The 18,301-nt window shown below is 42.7% G+C and overlaps 3 protein-coding genes across 3 annotated transcripts; 1 reads left to right on the top strand and 2 right to left on the bottom strand.

The window, feature by feature from the left end:
* The first annotated feature begins 9 nt into the window (after window positions 1-9).
* Window positions 10-5,868, top strand: parp2 (poly (ADP-ribose) polymerase 2). Its single transcript, XM_028428251.1, has 17 exons — window positions 10-185; window positions 520-729; window positions 823-999; window positions 1,118-1,188; window positions 1,499-1,549; window positions 1,744-1,840; window positions 1,944-2,019; window positions 2,097-2,199; window positions 2,276-2,423; window positions 2,527-2,665; window positions 2,744-2,807; window positions 2,891-3,025; window positions 3,232-3,359; window positions 3,471-3,570; window positions 4,092-4,190; window positions 4,301-4,425; window positions 4,976-5,868. The coding sequence occupies exons 1-17, from the start codon at window positions 113-115 to the stop codon at window positions 5,133-5,135; spliced, it is 1,956 nt and encodes a 651-aa protein (XP_028284052.1). The 5' UTR covers window positions 10-112; the 3' UTR covers window positions 5,136-5,868.
* A 40-nt stretch (window positions 5,869-5,908) lies between these two features.
* Window positions 5,909-8,592, bottom strand: LOC114450235 (protein lifeguard 1). Its single transcript, XM_028428250.1, has 6 exons — window positions 8,387-8,592; window positions 7,443-7,734; window positions 7,112-7,312; window positions 6,652-6,780; window positions 6,285-6,428; window positions 5,909-6,177 (listed from the first exon to the last, which is right to left on the bottom strand). The coding sequence occupies exons 2-6, from the start codon at window positions 7,719-7,721 to the stop codon at window positions 6,040-6,042; spliced, it is 891 nt and encodes a 296-aa protein (XP_028284051.1). The 5' UTR covers window positions 7,722-7,734; window positions 8,387-8,592; the 3' UTR covers window positions 5,909-6,039.
* A 533-nt stretch (window positions 8,593-9,125) lies between these two features.
* LOC114450247 (E3 ubiquitin-protein ligase ZNRF2) lies at window positions 9,126-18,266 on the bottom strand. The gene is made up of 5 exons (XM_028428262.1): window positions 17,463-18,266; window positions 16,137-16,232; window positions 15,928-16,033; window positions 12,321-12,422; window positions 9,126-11,725 (listed from the first exon to the last, which is right to left on the bottom strand). The coding sequence occupies exons 1-4, from the start codon at window positions 17,989-17,991 to the stop codon at window positions 12,365-12,367; spliced, it is 789 nt and encodes a 262-aa protein (XP_028284063.1). The 5' UTR covers window positions 17,992-18,266; the 3' UTR covers window positions 9,126-11,725; window positions 12,321-12,364.
* Window positions 18,267-18,301: the final 35 nt, after the last annotated feature.

The following is an 18,301-nucleotide window of genomic DNA, read 5'->3' as shown; positions in this document are numbered from 1 at the left end:
TCGTTAACGCTCACCACGGTCCATTCAGGCAACAACAGTGAGGAAAAGTTTCCCGCCGTGGTCACTGTGGCAGTTTGTCGCAGCTAGCTGTTAACTTTACAAACCAGCAACCATGAGGCGAACAAGAAGCTCTCGGAATAAAAGTCAGAGTGCACCAGAAAATGAAGAAACCCAGTCAAAAACAGGTCGGTGCTTGATGTTTTTAGCCTAACGGGCTAACATTAGCTGCTACGTAACCGGAGCAGCAAGTAAAATGCATAAGAACAAACACATTAATTCACACAATTACTGTTGACTTAACGGTTTGCATTTTCTGGCTTATATGACGCCGCATGTTGGATTATAAACACTTCACTTGACCATGTGATCTGTGGATTTATTGATTGTGTTCTTTCTTAAGCAGTTTGTGGTACTTCAAACGGCAAAATATGTAAAACGTTGAAGACTGTTGTGATATTTCACTGAAAACAAATGTCTCAGCACTGTGAGTTTATCATCTTTTTTTATTCCTGTAACTAGTGTGGCAGTGGAAGAGAGATGAAGGACAGTGGGAGCCGTACTCAGCTTCAGACTGCGCCTTGCTGGATGCAGCTGTCTCTTCAGGGAAAACATCTGTCACACTGAACCTGGGCTCAGGGACGGCCTATGAGGTTGACCTGAAGAAGATGGTCCAGATCAATCCTGTCTCAAAATACAAAAGGAAGATTCGCTCTCAGACTGTCAAACCAGGTGTGTTTGATCATTTCGATTATGTATTTTTTAAATGTAAAAAGACAAATGCATCTTATTTTAACCACTTTATCTGTCTTCTCCTTTTATTAGAAAGTGTAAATGCTGCTGGAAATCTAACGGCAAACATTGGGAAAGTAATTAAAGAGGAAGAAGAGGAAATGGAAGAGCAGCAGATGGAAGACCAACCTACAGCTAAGAGGAGGAGAGGACAAAGCAAACGTCAGACGAAAACAAAAGAAGAGCCCAAAGAAGAAATAAAAAGTGAAGGTAATGTGGCTCTAACATGCTGTATACTGGGTGCAGCACCATTACAACCAGAAGTTTGTACTAACCACTGTAATTGACCTCATTAATGTCATGTTTTGGATCTTTGCATGCTGAGCAGAGGTTGTAAAGACGGTGGTTATGAAGGGCAAAGCTCCAGTGGACTCTGAATGTAAAGTCAAACTCGGAAAGGTAACAGATCTCCACCCATATCACCGGTTAGACTTGTGCCTGTGGTTTAACGGAGAGGAAAAACCTGCCTCCAGTTATAGTTTCTCTTATGAGCAAGACACTCCTAAACACTGTCAAACATTGGCTCACACAAGTGAAAATAACATTATTATAATTAATTTTTTTAACAGTGTAATTGCAAAATCACTGAATATTTACTTCTTCTGGACACTCATATATTATAGCTGTTAGCTGCGTCTCACTTGTGTTTTGTGTATGCATGGTATGTGACCTTTTCATTCATATGACTGATCCTACATTTCTCTTTCAGGCTCATGTTTACAGTGAAGGAAATGATGTTTATGATGTGATGCTAAACCAGGTAAATATTTATTTATGTACTTGTTGACATCAAGAGATGTTTTATCAAACTTGTCTTAAATTTCAGGAAGCAGTTTTCTCATACTCAAACATTCAGTTAGACGTGTGTGATTGATGTTCTTTGTAGCTAAGAACGCTCACTGACTTTTCCTTTAACGATATAAATAATAAAACACTTTCTATCTTTCTTTGCAGACAAATCTTCAGTTTAATAACAACAAATATTACTTGATCCAGCTGCTGGAAGATGACAGCTCCAAAAACTACAGTGTGTGGATGAGATGGGGCAGAGGTGAGTTCACTTGTTATTGCATTTTCGACCTATGTTTGTGATTTCACAGGATTTTTTTGGATTTTTAAACTGAAAATGACAGATGGAACCGCTTTTTCCACAGTGGGTAAAGTGGGTCAGAACAGCCTCGCAGCTTGCAGTGGAGACCTGCTGAAGGCCAAAGATATTTTCAAGAAAAAGTGAGATGCTGTAACTCATGATGTGTTGCATGGAAGCGTGTTCATGGAGACTCTGATACATGTTTCTTTTGCTGCAGGTTCTTTGACAAGACAAAAAATGAGTGGGAGCAGCGGGCAGGATTTGAAAAAGTAGCTGGAAAATATGACATGGTGTTCATGGACTACAGCACGAATGAAAAGGTGTGATAAGAAATGGATAAAAGAGCTTTTTATTGGTTTGGATTACGATGTTCATAGATGTGTTTTACTGTTACAGGAGCAGACCGCAGTGGATGCTGCACCAAAAAAGAAGTCCTCAAAGCTGGATGTCAAGATACAGTCTCTGCTGGAGCTCATCTGTGACCTCAAAGCCATGGAGGAGTGTGTGCTTGAGATGAAGTTTGACACCCGGAAAGCTCCTCTTGGTCAGACATGTCGCGATACAATAACATCTCTATAATTCATTGGAATAGTTCACAGTTTTGTCTTATGCTGTGTGTCCAATCCTGGTTTTCTTTGTGGCTGTAGGTAAGCTGACATCAGAGCAGATCCGTGCAGGCTACACTGCGCTGAAGAGAATTGAGGAGTGTCTGAAGAAGAAGGGAAGCAATCGAGAGTTGCTAGAAGCTTGTAACCAGTTTTACACCCGCATTCCACATGACTTTGGGTAGGAAAGGCACAGAAGTCATCGTTTCTGTCTGTCTTTGTTTCTGCTGGCTGGGTCTCATAAGATGTCATTGTGCAGGTTGAAAACTCCTCCAATCATCCGCACAGAAGACGAGCTGAAGGAAAAAATCGCCTTGTTGGAGGTAACGTTTTTCTGATGGCTCTTTACAAACTGAACGATGACTAAATGTAACATCTGTCTGATGTGAGGTGTTTCTTCTTAAAGGCACTGAGTGACATTCGGATTGCAGTGAAAATGGTTCAGTCCAGTGAAGACAGTGACGAACATCCTCTGGACCAACACTACCTCTCCCTCCAGTGCAAACTGCAGCCTCTGGACTCCAGCAGCCATGAATACAAGGTCAGTGTGCTCACATGATGAGTCAGATGATGAGTCCTTTGTAATGTGTTCACGAAATGAGGAAATTTTCTTTAGATAGAAAAACAGTTTGTTTGTAAACATGTTTACTTCCTCATTTTAACATAGAATTGATGAACCTTTCTGCAGCAGAAGCCAAAGACGTTTGATGTATGTGGTCACTTTTTTTTTCTTTTTTGTGTGTGAAGATTGTAGAAAAGTATCTGCAGTCCACACACGCCCCCACCCACTGTGACTACACCATGAGTCTACTTGACATCTTCTCAGTGGACAGAGACGGGGAGAGCGGCAACTTCAACTCACAGTTACACAACAGGTCAGCAGGAATACAACTTCAGATGTTCACTGTGAAATCTGATTAGCAAATAGTGTTTTCTTTTAAGGAACTCTCCCTTTAAGAAGCCCACTGTGTCTCTCTGTCTTTCAGGACTCTGCTGTGGCATGGTTCTCGTCTCTCTAACTGGGTTGGGATCCTCAGTAAAGGCCTCCGAGTGGCTCCACCTGAAGCCCCTGTCACTGGTTATATGGTAAGATGGGTGGGAGAGTGGTAGACTAACAAATATGTATGTGCAAGCTTTCTTTAGGGCACTTTTTTCAAAAACAAGTCTTTAGAGTACTTCGACACACCAAACTGACATCTTAGATGTAGCGCATCGAAGGCGGGCTGCTGGGTTGCATGTGTCTGGACTAAAAATTGGCGCTTAAACACATTTCAAAGAGAAGTGAAACCAGAGGACAGCAGATATACTGTAACTGTAATGTAGCTCACCACAGACAAATGAGTTTATTGTCAGTTTCATTAGTCCAAAGGCCTACGTTGTACTTTTCACTTGCTTGTTTGTGTCTCCTCCTCCTTTCCTCTTCATGCACGTTGCTCAAAGACCTCTCTTATCAGCGGCCTCTGCCAACATCTCCACATGTTCATCTGCATGAAAAGACACTAGTAGAGTTCCACCTAGTGCCAGCGATGCAGGACACAATAACTCAATCCTTTTAATATATGTTTGACTAAATGTGTTTGTAATTTTCTTATTCTTCTTCCAATCAGTTTGGTAAAGGTATCTACTTCGCTGACATGTCGTCAAAAAGTGCCAATTATTGTTTTGCTAACCAGAACAACAACATTGGACTGCTGCTACTCTGTGAAGTGAGTGCTATGTTGTGTTTTACCATGATTCGAACATTGTGTATCATGTTTGACTGAGGTATGATGCAGCCATGCTGACTGTCCACGCTCTTGTGTGTGTGTGTTCGCAGGTCGCTCTGGGAGACTGTAATGAGCTGCTGGATGCTGACTACGAGGCCAGCAATCTGCCTGCAGGAAAACACAGCACCAAGGGCCTGGGACAGACTGGACCTGACCCCAAAAACTCAGTCACGCTGTGAGTCTGTTTTCATCTGCCAGATTCATTTCATGCCGGCCAAACAGCGGCCAGCTGTTACACAACAAAAAAATCATTGAAAAAAAAAAAAAAATCATTACTATGTCTGATGGGAAGGGAGGGGGGGGTGTTATTTACATCAGCTTAAATGTAAATTACATAACACATAATCATAAAGTCATCTGTTTGTATGACGTCGGTAATAAATCATATGATTGAGCCCAGATCAATGCTGACGCTGCTTGAACAAATTAGTAGACATCACTGTTTGAGCACTTTTGTTGAAGAAAGCAGCAGTTTGAGGTAAAAGTCAAAAATATTAATTGTAGTGACTCATCCACTAATGCACTGACCTCGCCTTCCCCCCTCCTCATCCTCCCGCTGCTCTGCCTTTCCTCTGTAGATGACACAAAAAGTAGTTTTTCTTTGCAGAGCGTGAAACAGAGCCGCCATTTGTTTTAGTGACAAAGTCTCATCTGCTGTGGACTGACTCTCCTTTGGACCCAGCCCTTCATTTGACGTCCTTTCTCTCTCTCTCCTTCCTCCTCAGGGACGGTATGACGGTGCCGATGGGACCCGGTGTGAAAACAGGAATAGGTAAAAACAATGCTTACTCCCTCCTCTACAACGAGTTCATCGTCTACAATCCTGCACAGGCTCGCATGAGATACCTGCTGCGGGTTAAGTTTAACTACTCTTCACTGTGGTGAGGTGGTTAAAAAACAACAACAACAACAACATGGCAGCTCTCCAGTCTGAGAGATGATTCACTGGGGTCGGAGTGTGATGGGGGTTCAAGAATTGGCTCATGTTTAAAGAAAAGTTTGTTAGTTTGTTGCTTTTCCCTTATATTGAATAAAGTTCAATACATTTTGGGTGTTTGGGTTGTTGGTCAACAAAACCTGCTGTGCAGAAATGTTGACCAGATGTTTCACTTTTTGACATTTTTACCTGCGAAACTGAGTGGATTTGCTAAGAAAAAAAATCTGACATGAAATGATTAGCTGCAGCTTGACAGTGATCCCAGCTGTGGGGGTTTGAAGAATCAAATGGTTATATGTTTTCATCAATATATGAATGTGTCTAGTTGAAGAGAATTTGAATATTTCTTGGATAATATGGTGGGTCTGAAGGTGTAACATGATGGATAGAGTTGCATAGAAAGAAGAAAATATGCATTTTTGCACTACTTTTTCCCACTTTACATGTCTTCATAACAGTAAATATTATATGTATCAATGCTCATCACATGTTCCTTTGGTGCTCCGTCTTTCACAACTTGTGAATCTAATGAATTATCACATTGACGGAACTCCTTTTGTTAAGTGTGAAATGTGTCTTATGAATGTGTAATAGAAATAAAAGCGTTCTGTTTGTTGGTCAAGGTAACTGCAGGGCAATATGTAAACATATACTGTGGAGGGCAATATCATAAATGTAAGTCTCTGACAATAAAGACATAAATCCAAAAAAGCTCTTTATTCTATCTCTGGGTCTGTAGAGAAGAAAACTGAGACAAACATAATTGTACATTCAAAAGCATTTAGATTATGTACATGAAAATATAGGACCAATTTAGTTCATAGATTGGTGTGTGTGTGTCTGTATACAGCTTCAATTCCTCATACCCAGCAGGTAGACGAAGATGAGGATGATGTCCAGGTAGATCATGAGAGCGGCGTAGATGTATTCTTCAGGGTCGAGACGGAAGCTCATCGCCCCCATCATCAGCTGGCAGTCGATCATCAGGAACTGAGACGAGAACATTTTAAATCAGGGTGAGAAGGTAACAAGATCTGGGTGTACCACATATTAAAGAGACATTAAACAGCACTTGATGGGACTATTCCACGATTTACCAGTGAATACAGCAGAGCTCCCAGGCAGCCATAGGCGACAACAGCGACGTAGGAGTACAGGAAGGAACACAAGAGTCCAAACATGATGAAGTCCACAAGCAGGATCAACATAAGGCCGTAACACATGGTGAAGTCATAACGAGTCTGCAACACAGACACAAGATGATGCCATTAAAATATTCACTGAATAAAGTAGCCTTTACAGCAAAAGAGGAAATATATTGCATGTGTACTGGTACAAAGAGAGAAAAAAGGCAAGGGAGTGACTGGTTGATGTTTTCCAGCACCTGCCACAGGGTTGAATATGATTTTTTTTTTTTAGAAGGTGTGTGCAGAAGAAGCATCAGCTCATCCTCGGCTGTCTAACCTGTGCTGAGAAAGCAATGATGGCGACAGAAATGACCAGCGTTACTCCCATAGTGACCACCACAGAGGCAGTGTCATGATAGGAAGCGACGGTGCCCACCATGTACGACAAGCTGAGGGTGACGGTAGCCTGTAAGCACAACATTCACTGTGTTAAACATCACTGTTTAGTTTCATTTAAAGTGTCACATACAAAATAGTGTTTGCACCTTCCTTTGTGAAAGCATGCAGCAGGAAAACTTTGCCCTGAATCAAAATGCCAACAAAACCTCAGAGTATAGAGGAAGCTGAGGTTGGAAACAAAAATGTTTTAGAAACACCAAATGCACTGAGCTCCTACTACGATTAGGTCTGATGGTGTACAGTGACTTAATTTGCACATTTACGTCCTAATAGTTTTTTTTTTTTTCGCTTAACCCATGTGTGATGTCATGAGGGTCAGATCTGTGTTTGTAGCCCACCAGCCCCACGATGTTCCACGGGTAACGGCGTCTGAAGGACTGGCAGAAGCTGAGTGAGAGGACGACCACCATGAAGATGATGTAGGAGCTGAGATAGGCCCAGATGTTGTTCTGCACCGCCTTTTTGACCACGCTGGAGAAGGTGAAGACACACACCACACTGAAGGTGACGAGCAGCTGGATGGTCAGGATGCTGAACACCTGCACGGGGAGAGAGGGGAAATAACACTGTGGACAGAAATACACAAACACAACACAGCTATTCTACTCTAATAATCTATGATAATCTTGGAATATCTAATAAAACCAGTCTAAAATCTGAAATACACACCTTTCTGACAAACGCTCTCCTCACTGTCTGGTCATCAAAGGAACCCGAGGACACAAGTGGACTTGTGTCAGATGAGGTTTCTGGGATTATGTCATTAAATGACACATATCCATTGAGAGGTGGATGAGCAGAGGCGGTGTCAGGTTTGGATGGATTGTACATGTAGGGTGGTGGAGGCTGTTGGTTCTGGTAAGAGTATGGTGGCGGTAGTGGCGGCTGTGGTGCGGATATTTCAGGATCATCCTGAGTCGGTTTGGCAGTGACGGCTGCATCAGACATGCTGGTGGAAATTCTGACAAAGATAAAAAAAAAAGGAGCTACAGGTTTAGAAATCACAGATCAACCCAACAACCCAACGCCTGTTTACATCAGATTTCAATACATCCAGACAAACCGCTGCTGCTGACTTGTTGACCAAGAACGGAGCAAACTTTAGGAAGTAAAACTTTAGCTGTGGGTCACCTTTGCTGGAACTTACCATTAATCATGTGAACAAAAAAAACAGCACTGCGTCATTGTGTTTAGTTTAACACACTAAAGATCCTCATTTCAATTGTCACTGAATTTTAACTGTAGCTGTAATTCCTCCCAATCCAACAATACACTGGATTAAACTTCTTCACTACATATGACTGAAGCAGCATGAGTTTATTAGTATTAATTACATTCTACTTTTTTTTATTACATTCAGTGACATGTGGTCCCATAAAAGGATCCATACATGTAGCTGTTATTGTTTGTGTGAAGCCAAACTGGCCCCTGTTTCTGATAATGTAGTCAAGTACGTCAGACCAGATAAGATCGCATATTGTGTGTCTGGGATGTCATTCATTGTGTCTGCTTTAATTCAGGTGATAATAAAACAAATCAGAAGTAATATATTTCAGGTAAAACACATTTGTCCAATGATTTAAAAGTTTAAAGAGGACGATTAGTCTTCTTACCTGTTTGTCTGGATTTCCTGATGACAGCAGACTACGCACAACAAGCAGTCACTGCACTCTAATGGTTGTCGTATATCCGACTAACACTGGGTGTAAACTTTCACTTCCTGCCTGTTGAAAGCAACAAAAAAAACTACAAGAGGACTCGCAGGATTGAAAACTCTGCTGTTGCATCACAGAAGCCATCAGAGTTTCTGAAGTTTCAGGGACCCATAATCAAATCAGCCTGTCCGGGGGGTGGGGCGAGGTGGTGGGGGGGTCACTGAGGACCTGAGGAACCCTTTGTGTCTCTGCTGTCACACGGATCATTTGATCAAGACTAATTCCAGACAGCTGAATCAGTTACAGTTACTACATCAGGATGAGAGGTACGTACAGCTTCAGCCGAGACTGCACAGTGTCGATTACAGGTGGTGTTTTTAAAGTAACTAAGTAAAGTAACTAAACACACAGTAGTGGAATCCACTGCTGGTGCAGTGATGCCACCAAACAACCCCATGCTTAAAGGCTGCTGCTCCGACTTCCTGTTTCTGCCCTCACTGTGTGACTCATCTGGGGGCATGGCTGAGGTCATGTGATTGTAATCGAAAGCTCCGCAACGGAGACTTGGTTGGGTTGCTGTGGTTCTAGATGTTGGTAATTATATAATACTAATACATTTTTTTATCTGGCAGCAATCACTGTTTGACACATATACTGGTTCCTGATTCTGAGTAACGTACTAAAGACAGACAAAACATCTTGAACACATATTTATTGTAAAAAATACATATAAAAACAATTTCTGAGACATACAAAAGATCGGAGCTTAGAAACATTGTATTGAACACACAAGGACCGAGCTGTTTTCTTGAATTGCATTTCATATTTACAATTTAATAAATAAAATTCAATTTGTTTTTTTTTTTTTATACCAGAGTAAAAGGCAGATTGTCCTTATGTTAGGGATGCAGATACTGTTGTGGCGACTCTTTAAAAAAAAAACCATTCTTATCTAATATGTTGGCTTTAAAATTGCAGAGCAGACACGGTGCCCTGTGACTCAAAACCAAGAGTTCAGGGACATTAATACAAAATACCTTCCTTGGTTGGAGAGGAGCTAGTTAACACACACACACACACACACACACACACAGAGCGTTTAGCTAGCATTGGTAAAAATTGAGGTATTGCACCACACAGCTTAGAGGGGGGTAAGAAAGTAAATGAGAGCAATGTGGGGGTTTTCAAGATTGTCTGTTTTCTTTATCGACAATCCAACCTCCACCACCCCACCTCCCAAACACACACACACAAACACCCCCGCCTCTCCCAGCCAAAAAGTATACAACATCATAACTTATCACCACAACAAATGTAACACCTAATGATCAATGCACCTCGCCTTCTGCAGCTCACTCACGCAATGCCCCCCACCCCTGAAGCACAGGCAGACTTTTGGCATGACTTTTCTACTCTCCAATACAAAATGTGAGAAGCGTGCACAGGGCTGCCCTCTAGTGGCAGGACAAGTCATAGCACCTCAGACTGGAGGACACCCGGGGCCGAGGGGAAACAAAGCAGAGCAAAAAAAAAAAAAACCAACGCAGGCTGGGATGAACTAACAAAAACTGATCCATACCACTGTAGCACTAAGAGCGACTCACATGGAACAGACTCACCTTGTGAGCAGCAAAAAAAGCAATTGATTTTTTTTTTTGTTCTTTCAGCTGAAGTTTCCACTGGTCTGTGCACAACCTGTGTCAGACAGCATCTGTTGAGCAGCCTTACTGTTGAGCTTCCACCTTAGCTCAGCCCTTAAAAACCCCACAAACACTCGCTTGCACAACAAACCCCTTCACCAGGCAAAGGCAATCAACACACACGAAAAAGGCAAAGGAAAGCCATGTAACACATTTAGCAATAATTATGAGCAATGCGATAATATAATAGCCTATAAAAAAAAGAAACTGAGGGAATGGGAAAGGGGGGGGTACTTATGTAATAATTAACCATCTGCTGTCCATAGCCTCCAGTGTTGCACAGAGAGGCAGATACCACCATGGTGTAAACATGCCCTCAAAAATACAACCCTCAATCCATCCGCCCCCTTTTCCCCATCCCTCCCTCCCTCTCTCCCTCAAATCTGGCTTTGCTGAACCAGATGGCCAACTGTCACTTGGGGCCGGGTCCAAAAAAATCCAGACTACACCCCAGAGACTGTTAGAGAATGAAGGTGGACACAAAGCTCATTTAAAGTATAACTGGACCACGTCTGCCACCATGTTGCGTACCAAAAAGCTACACGTAACAGGATCTGCTTCTACAAAAAAAAAAAAAAAAAAGTAACCCGCTTGACCAAGCAGACTTCTGGGCAATTTACAGTAAACACACACACTTTCATGCTCAGGACATATCCTGTCCCTGGTCATCATGTGAACACACACACATACAAACACTCATTCTTATCCCAGACCTTGTGTCAAAGAGAGAAAGAGGAAAAAAAAAAAAAAAGAATCAGCCATGAGGGACAAAAGTGCTCAAATTGGTGCCAACACCGGCGCTACTACAGCCCTACGAAACACCTAAAACCTTCCCACACACTCACCAAGTAGCAGCACATTAAACTCAGCGCTAACCAGCCACCTACAAGAAACTGACCGTAAAAAAATTAGCCCCCAAAGTTCCCCTGAAATGTTTACAGGTAAAAGAAAACAGGAAAAACATCTAGTAACGGCAGCCCCCCTTTTCACCAAAAAACAAGCCCTCAACCTCCAGCTAGTTCAAATAAAGCAATCGTTTCTTTTTTTTTTACGTGGTAACAGTTAATGCTGTCAGTGTGAGGTTGGTTCATTTGGGGTGCGCCGAGGAAAGAAAACATTCATCCAATGTATGACATGGAACAATACTCTTTGCAAAATACTTGATAAAATAACCGATCCCGTTCAGAGGGAGAGAAAATACACAGGAGAAGATCCAGAGTCACAGTTAAAACTTTTCTCTGTTTTTTTTTTTTTTTTTTGCATTCCTCCCTAGATTGTTTCACTGTTTTGGGATGATAATATCAGACTTTTTTCATGCTCCACGGTCACAGGAAACACAGCAAATACCAAACCTCCTGTTCCAACAAAGGTCTCGACCACAAGTTAAAAATGGGAGCAGCTGTTTTTACTGTTAGGGTCCGGTGTGAAATGTCCTACGTTCAAATGGATTGATCCAAGCAGAGAGCGTCGCAAACTGCAGCTTTCTCTTCAGGATAGTCTGTTCTCCTCTTAGATATTTGTGGTTGAGAAAGTGGCCTTTTGTTTTTTTTCCAATTACACGTTATACTGGGATTTGATTGGGATTCAGTGTAGTCTCCTGTGAAGGCACAAAAAGATGCAGTCAAAGATTTGTCAAATAGAAAATATGAAACATCAAACCTGTTTAGATTTTAACTGCTTTTCTGACACAAAGTGATACTGAGGTGTCTCCTGATTGTACTCATGTATCCATGCTAATGTTCATTTAAACCCAGAGAGATGACACAACTTCTAGATTGCAATGATGAGTCAATAAATAAATAAAAAGTAAGAAAATCCCATGTAAAGTAAACAGCAGAAATCTGAATATCTTGAGGATAAAGCTGGTAAAAAAGGATGGTTGTAGTCTTACTGGGATGCACCCTACTTTGAATACTCACTGCCTGTTTCTATGGATACCGACTATTTGCATCTTCTGTTTATTCAAATATTTTTTTTATCTCTACCTTGACTCAGTGTAGTTCACCTCTGATGTACACCAACCACAAACTGACAGATTTAGTGTGTTCAAACTATCTCACACATTTTTATACCATTGATTTGACTAGTAACTTTCTTATATAGGTTCTTATGTTTGGTCATTTTACTTTAAAGACGTCAGTATCCTTTTGTTTGTAATGTTGAAGCTAACTGCATGTAGTGATCTTTCATACCTGAGCTTGGTTGGTCACTGTGTCGAATACATGTGACCTGCGAGTTAATCAAAGGGATGTTCAGGGCAGCAGGGCTTCACCTTGGACCAGGAATCGATGCAGCTGCAGAGACACAGAACAGACTTAAGAGCGGAGAAACCAGGACTCTGATGAACTCATGTTAATGTGGCAGAAACTCTAAGAAGTGCTTTAGAGTGTGGGATCTCCATGAAGGCTTAATGCTGAAAGTGAGAAACCAGATTAAATACTAGAAAAGGGTTTGATTGCTGCAGCTGAAGCATTGCTTTGAATGCTGATGTGAAGGATTGCTCTGAATTGCTGGAGAATCAGAGCAATTCAGAGCTTTGTATGCCTCTGTGTGTCAGCCTGTCACCATGGTAACAGCAGAGGAGACCTCAAAAACCACTCCAACTTTGAGAGCCTGGCGTGTGGAAACGATTTGGAATTAGAAAATTCTGAATACAAGTTTGATAGAGCAGCATCTAATGAGCGTTTTAAGACTAAAATGGAGTCTGTAGCTTGAAATTTGTAGGAGTTTGTGTGTGCGTGTGTGTGTGTCGCGCTACCGCCACACTGGAAGATTTCACGCTCGAACCCAGGACCTCTCGCGCCAAAAGCAGCTGTCATACCCCTACACTACAAGACACAGAGCCACCCTGCATAGAAGGCATTAACTTTGACAGCCCTGATAAATATATATCCGAGTCCTGATCGGGAGGTAATGTCCGATTCCGATCGAGTCTGAAATCACGTAATGGGGCCCGATTTCCGATCGCGTCATCGGATCGGGACATCCCTATTAAAAATGACACCGAAATTGCCTAATATTTGAAAAATTATAATTTAAAAAAAAAAAACTTGAAGTTGACCCAGAATGTCCTCCGTGAGATGAACATTTTGATAGCTGAATGGCTCAAATCGGTCAATGTATGCTGAAGATACGCTGCGCCAAAAAACATACGGAAGAATAAAAAAGAAGAAGAAAGATTGATTAGTTTGATTGCCTAGCAACGGCAATCAAACTAATAATCGCTGGGGGACCAGTGAATACGGGCTCACTGGCTCATTAAGTGAAGAAAGATAAGATGGACAGAGAGCTTTTAACAAGTGCTTACAATTTATATGCTTTAATCACTAATAAAGAGCTGAGAGTTGATGCTTGCTGACATTTTTTATTTGGGGGGGGGTGTAATGACCAATCAACCTAATTAGCCCATCATCATCAACAGTGGAAATAACTGTTTATTGAAAGCCTTCAGTGATCAATGGGTATCATCGTTCAAAAAGTATTGTGATGCTAAAGCTGGATCCATACTCCGCGAGACAAAGACATTTTTCCCCCGTGCAGACGTTACGCCCACAAAATGACGTAATTTTTTGTCTCTGACCGCCCGCTGATCCACACTTCTGTGCACAGGGTCCGGGCCGAACTTTGTCTTTCAAGGCTGTGCGGCAACCATGCTGTGATTGGTCGGAATTTATAGTGGGCGTGATAAAAGTGGAGAAGCGCAAGAGCCTCTCCAGGTATATAGGTAGGTGTATAAACAGCGCTGATTCAACAGATTTAGATAAGACCATACCGGTTTTGCATGATGAGCAATAAAAGAAAGAAAGAAAGGCAAGTAAGGGTGATTTGTCACCAATAACTCCAGACAGCCATTCACACATACCAGATGGTGACTGTTATTACCATTCTATATACTCCTACATACCCGGGCATAATAGGCTCGTTGCAATGTAATGTCGCATCTTCACAGCTCATCATCGGACAGTTTGAAGTATCGCAGGCATATTGGAACACAGTAGATGCGCAAATGTGGTCATAAAGGCACAAACACTGAATCTTTGCTATTGTTACTTTTAATGTCGCATTTTCACAACTCATCGCCGGACATCTCACGCTGTTGCAGGCACCCTCTCTGTATAATGCCCTCTTGCCATGGCACAAGTCCTTGTGGTGTGTTAAAAAACTCAGTAAAGTCTTTCCTTATAGTTTAGTGGGCGGGCCGTATGAGGAGTTCTGCACACACGCGTCTCGCGGAGTATGGTACCTCAGTGCGGAAAAGACCTTTTTTTTGTATCTCTTACCACCCGTGGAGCACGTTCTCCGCTCTTTGTCTCGCGGAGTTTGGAACAGCCTTAAAATTCCAGGATTTTTTTTTTTATTCTAAATCTCAGCGGCTCCACTGGGTGGATTTAGATTAAACAAATTACAGTCAAGCAACCACACCTACAAACACAAAGCAAACAATCCACAAGAGGCGGGAAAGTTTAGTGTTTAATCTGAACTTCAGGTTTCATCATAGCTGAACGCCACATTGTTACTGCTGCTGTGGGGAAGCTGCAGAAATGTAGATTTCCAAATAAGCCATTTGAATTACATCAAACACAATTATGGCGTCTCTTCACTTAATGTTGTTAAATATGAGAAATCCCCATGCTGAACTTTATAGCGTGCTTTGAAAACAAGACTAGTTTTGTAGTAAATGAGCTGAAACACGGCAAAAACCAACTGTGGTTCTTTCACAACTTCACAGTAATTACATTTTCCAGAACGTTTTGAAATGCAAAACTCATAGTTTTCACAGTTAAAAAAGACCTTACTGGCACATATTTGCAGCCTTATTTAACTTAAAGTGTTGGACTATAGGAACACATGTACACATATTTAGACTGATTTGAAACAAGATGTTTGATCCAACATGAAATTGCTCACAGACTATATATTAAGATGGATGACTATTTCTGGGACTGTCACCATCTTGGTGGCTCTTAAGTCTGAAGTTCCACTTAAAGGTCGGGTAGGAGATTTCATTCTGATGCACTTTTTGTTAAATTAGTGTAACTTCTCTTTACAATCCGATAGCAACCAATTAGTTCGGCAGTTTCGCATTAAAGAGAAGAATATGAATCATCTGTGGAAGCTATAAAACACTAAAAACATCAGACAATCCTACGCGGCGCACCTGTGCGTATAGTTGGCTGGTTGTCACTCTCTTCCTGCTCTGCGTGCATCAGAGAGGTACGTGCATGATGGCCGAAGTCACAGACTGGTTGGGAGGCGTGGCTTCGGGGTGAGCTCCGAGAGAAAGGGGCGCGTGTTTACTTTCAAAATCTGGCTGACTCTCACTGAGTTTTCAAAATCTCCTACCCTACCTTTAATGAAAATCCAATTGAAGAAGTGGAGCTAGTTTTGTTGAGCATTTGAACATCTATGGTTTCAGGTCTATGGGCATTTGGTATTTGCCTACTTGCTGCTAGCTTACAGATAACGTTTGTGGTATTTTTATTTAGACACTCATCATTCGTCATGTCCTCTGGAAAGAGACGCCACAAAACAAGGGAAGTCAGAAAACAGCTTTCAGCAGAGATAATGGTGGCGCATCATTATCATGTAAAAGTACAAGTGGCCTGCATTTATCAGAAACCTGCTGTGATACGTGCACTAGAACAAAACAACTTTGCTTCCTTGTTTCTTTAAAACCATAGCACAGCCACCACACTCTCTCTCACATCTGGAAACACCGTTTCTCACACTACTCCGCTTTTTAAGCTGTGCCTGCCTATACTTTAGCAATAAGACATTAGAAGAAGTGAAAATGGTTACCTTTTATGGTAGACACACAGACAAGCCAGCCTGGCAATGGTCTCTCCCTGCACCAGATCCTCCAAACAGATGGAACACTCTCCACTGTCTTTACTGAGCACATCCGCTGTAAATACACACACACACACACACACAACAACACTAAGTGTGCCTTCATCTTTTTAGAAACACACACAGCTGTTGGAGCCTTTCTGTGATATGATACTTACTATTGTAAGGTAGGGGAGGAGATGTCAGGCAGCTCAACAGGTGATCCTCAATCCGACACCCCGGGAAAGACTTTGAGCAGAAAGGACAGCGGATATCTGCAGACACACAACAGAGCTGAGATTAACACAGTGTGTCACAGTGAGATATAAATGATAGATGATGCGCACATAACATCCAGTACAAGTGCCATGTTTGGACATCTAGATTACACAGGCTGACATGGCAAACCGATAAACAGACCGAAACAATGCCAGTCAGTCAGTGTAAGCAGCTGGAGCGAGTTATGTTACCTCCAGTGTAATTGACCTGAAATAGCTTCATTTGACTGTATGCACCACTCAAAAAAACTGTGACTCAGGCCTGAGGGATGGCCACAACTCGAGCCATCCGCGGATGGGACAGACAGGCAGGAACAGTGCCTTGCTGCCCTACATTCCCCTCCTCCCTCTGTGAGCTGCTGCCAGCAGTGAGCGGGCATGTGAATTTGTGACCCATTTCCCTACACTTGCTAGAGGGCTGGCCTGGGAAACCCACCACACTGTTGTGTTTTGACTCAAAATGTCACGTTTGCCGTCACATCGCCACCATCTCTGCCCATCTGACTAACTAATGCAGGGGTAGTGTGCATTTCCCCTTCCTCTGCAGACTCATGTTCACATTTTAATGCAGTTTAAACAAAGAGGAGGCCCGGGTGCTTTATGTTTTTGACTCGCATGCTGCAGGATTTCATGCTGACAGACACTGTCAGCAGGCCTTGCGATATAAAGGAGCCACTTCCAGTTTTACGCCATAACTCTGCTTAACACAATAGGGTCTCTGATGATTTTAAGTCAGCATGCAAGCACGGGAAAAAAGATTATCTGTTCAGGAATGTAAATTCCTCAAATAATCCATTTTAATTTCAGACCTGGTTGATTGAGGGTTGCACTGGTTACATGCAGAAACAGTCTGAGTATTTTTCTTGGTCTTGGCTGGTTTGTAATTAAAAATTTTTTGTTCTCCTTCCTATGACTTTTCCATTGTATCTATATTACTCCTTTTTCCTTTCCCACTCTTGCTTCCAGCTGTCTAAAAGCAAATAAAAACACAGCCCATAACCCAAATTTCAACACATTTTTATGACAGTGTACTGAGTAATTTTGATTTTACTTGTATTGGCAAGTTCTAACACATGCATGAATTCCATGCAGTGCCTGTTGGAAGCCTTTTCATCAGGAAACAAGACGACAACTGATGCAGAGCAGCGAGTGTTATTTATGCGGCACAAACAGTGTAAATGACATGCATATATAATGCTACTGCATTGTCTGAATGTGTACACTTACTGCCATGGCGGTTGTTAACACGGTACAGGCCGATCCAAGCTTCTGACACTGGCCGCTGGTGTGTGCCTCGAACCCGGGCGGATCTTGCACCAACGCTGCGGGAAGAAGAGTGGCGATTCCCGGGCAGTCGCTCAGAAAAAGTGCGGTGGGGTGTGCGGCCTGTTTCCTCTCCGGGCTGGTGTTCTGCGTCGGCGGGAGCCTCTGGGCTTATATTGCCGTCTTCCTCGGGTTTCCCCTCGCTGTTGTTGTCGTCGTCCGCAGGTGACGCTTGGCTAATGCTGGAGGGGATGCTGTGGTGGTCAGCGGGGCTACCGTCGGCGCTCGCCCCATGCTGCCCCAGGTCCGAGTCGCTGCCTTCCTCCGATCGACTCCGATTGGCCTCCGTGTCCTCGAAGCTCACGGAGAAGTCGACAACGAGACTGGTGGGCCTGGTACAGCGGGGTCGCCGATAGGAATCCCGCTTTGGGCCATCTTTTCCGAATGGAGTAGGAACCGGGTCTTCCTGTAGGCGACTAGTTCTCGTCCCCATCTCTAGCAGGCTAGCTAATTAAGCTGACTAGCCGAGCTGCTTCCTCAAAGCGAAACACCACAGAACAAGGGGACGGTTTAACCTCGAAACGACCCTCAGGCTTACAAATCTTCGGGTGGAAAGTTCAAAACATTAACAGTTGCCTGGTAACCGATTTCTTCGATGACGATAATAGTCGTCCGACGTTCCTTCTCCGGCCTCAGTGTGTCCTTACTGTCCACATTTTCCTTTCTTTTTTTGACGTACCCGTTCTAGCTGCTGCAGCGGAAATAGAGCGTTTTAACTTCCTCTTTGAGCCGCGCACTAACAT

This window comes from Parambassis ranga, chromosome 17 (genome assembly GCF_900634625.1).
Source record: "Parambassis ranga chromosome 17, fParRan2.1, whole genome shotgun sequence".
Classification (NCBI taxonomy): domain Eukaryota; kingdom Metazoa; phylum Chordata; class Actinopteri; family Ambassidae; genus Parambassis; species Parambassis ranga.
Note: the sequence above shows the minus strand (reverse complement) of the source record. Positions and strands in the feature narration are given on the sequence as shown.

What these genes read in the sequence shown, in the direction of transcription:
- parp2 (XM_028428251.1), top strand. Translation starts at nt 113, where the DNA reads ATGAGGCGAACAAGAAGCTCTCGGAATAAAAGTCAGAGTGCACCAGAA. An exon ending in AAAGATATTTTCAAGAAAAA is followed by an intron (nt 2,020 to 2,096) that starts GTGAGATGCTGT and finishes CTTTTGCTGCAG; the next exon opens with GTTCTTTGACAAGACAAAAA. An exon ending in AACTCACAGTTACACAACAG is followed by an intron (nt 3,360 to 3,470) that starts GTCAGCAGGAAT and finishes TCTGTCTTTCAG; the next exon opens with GACTCTGCTGTGGCATGGTT.
- LOC114450235 (XM_028428250.1), bottom strand. Translation starts at nt 7,721, where the DNA reads ATGTCTGATGCAGCCGTCACTGCCAAACCGACTCAGGATGATCCTGAA. An exon ending in GGAGAGCGTTTGTCAGAAAG is followed by an intron (nt 7,313 to 7,442) that starts GTGTGTATTTCA and finishes CTCCCCGTGCAG; the next exon opens with GTGTTCAGCATCCTGACCAT. An exon ending in CGTGGAACATCGTGGGGCTG is followed by an intron (nt 6,781 to 7,111) that starts GTGGGCTACAAA and finishes TTGTGCTTACAG; the next exon opens with GCTACCGTCACCCTCAGCTT.
- LOC114450247 (XM_028428262.1), bottom strand. Translation starts at nt 17,991, where the DNA reads ATGGGGACGAGAACTAGTCGCCTACAGGAAGACCCGGTTCCTACTCCA. An exon ending in TGTTAACAACCGCCATGGCA is followed by an intron (nt 16,233 to 17,462) that starts GTAAGTGTACAC and finishes GTGTGTCTGCAG; the next exon opens with ATATCCGCTGTCCTTTCTGC. An exon ending in TCCTCCCCTACCTTACAATA is followed by an intron (nt 16,034 to 16,136) that starts GTAAGTATCATA and finishes GTGTATTTACAG; the next exon opens with CGGATGTGCTCAGTAAAGAC.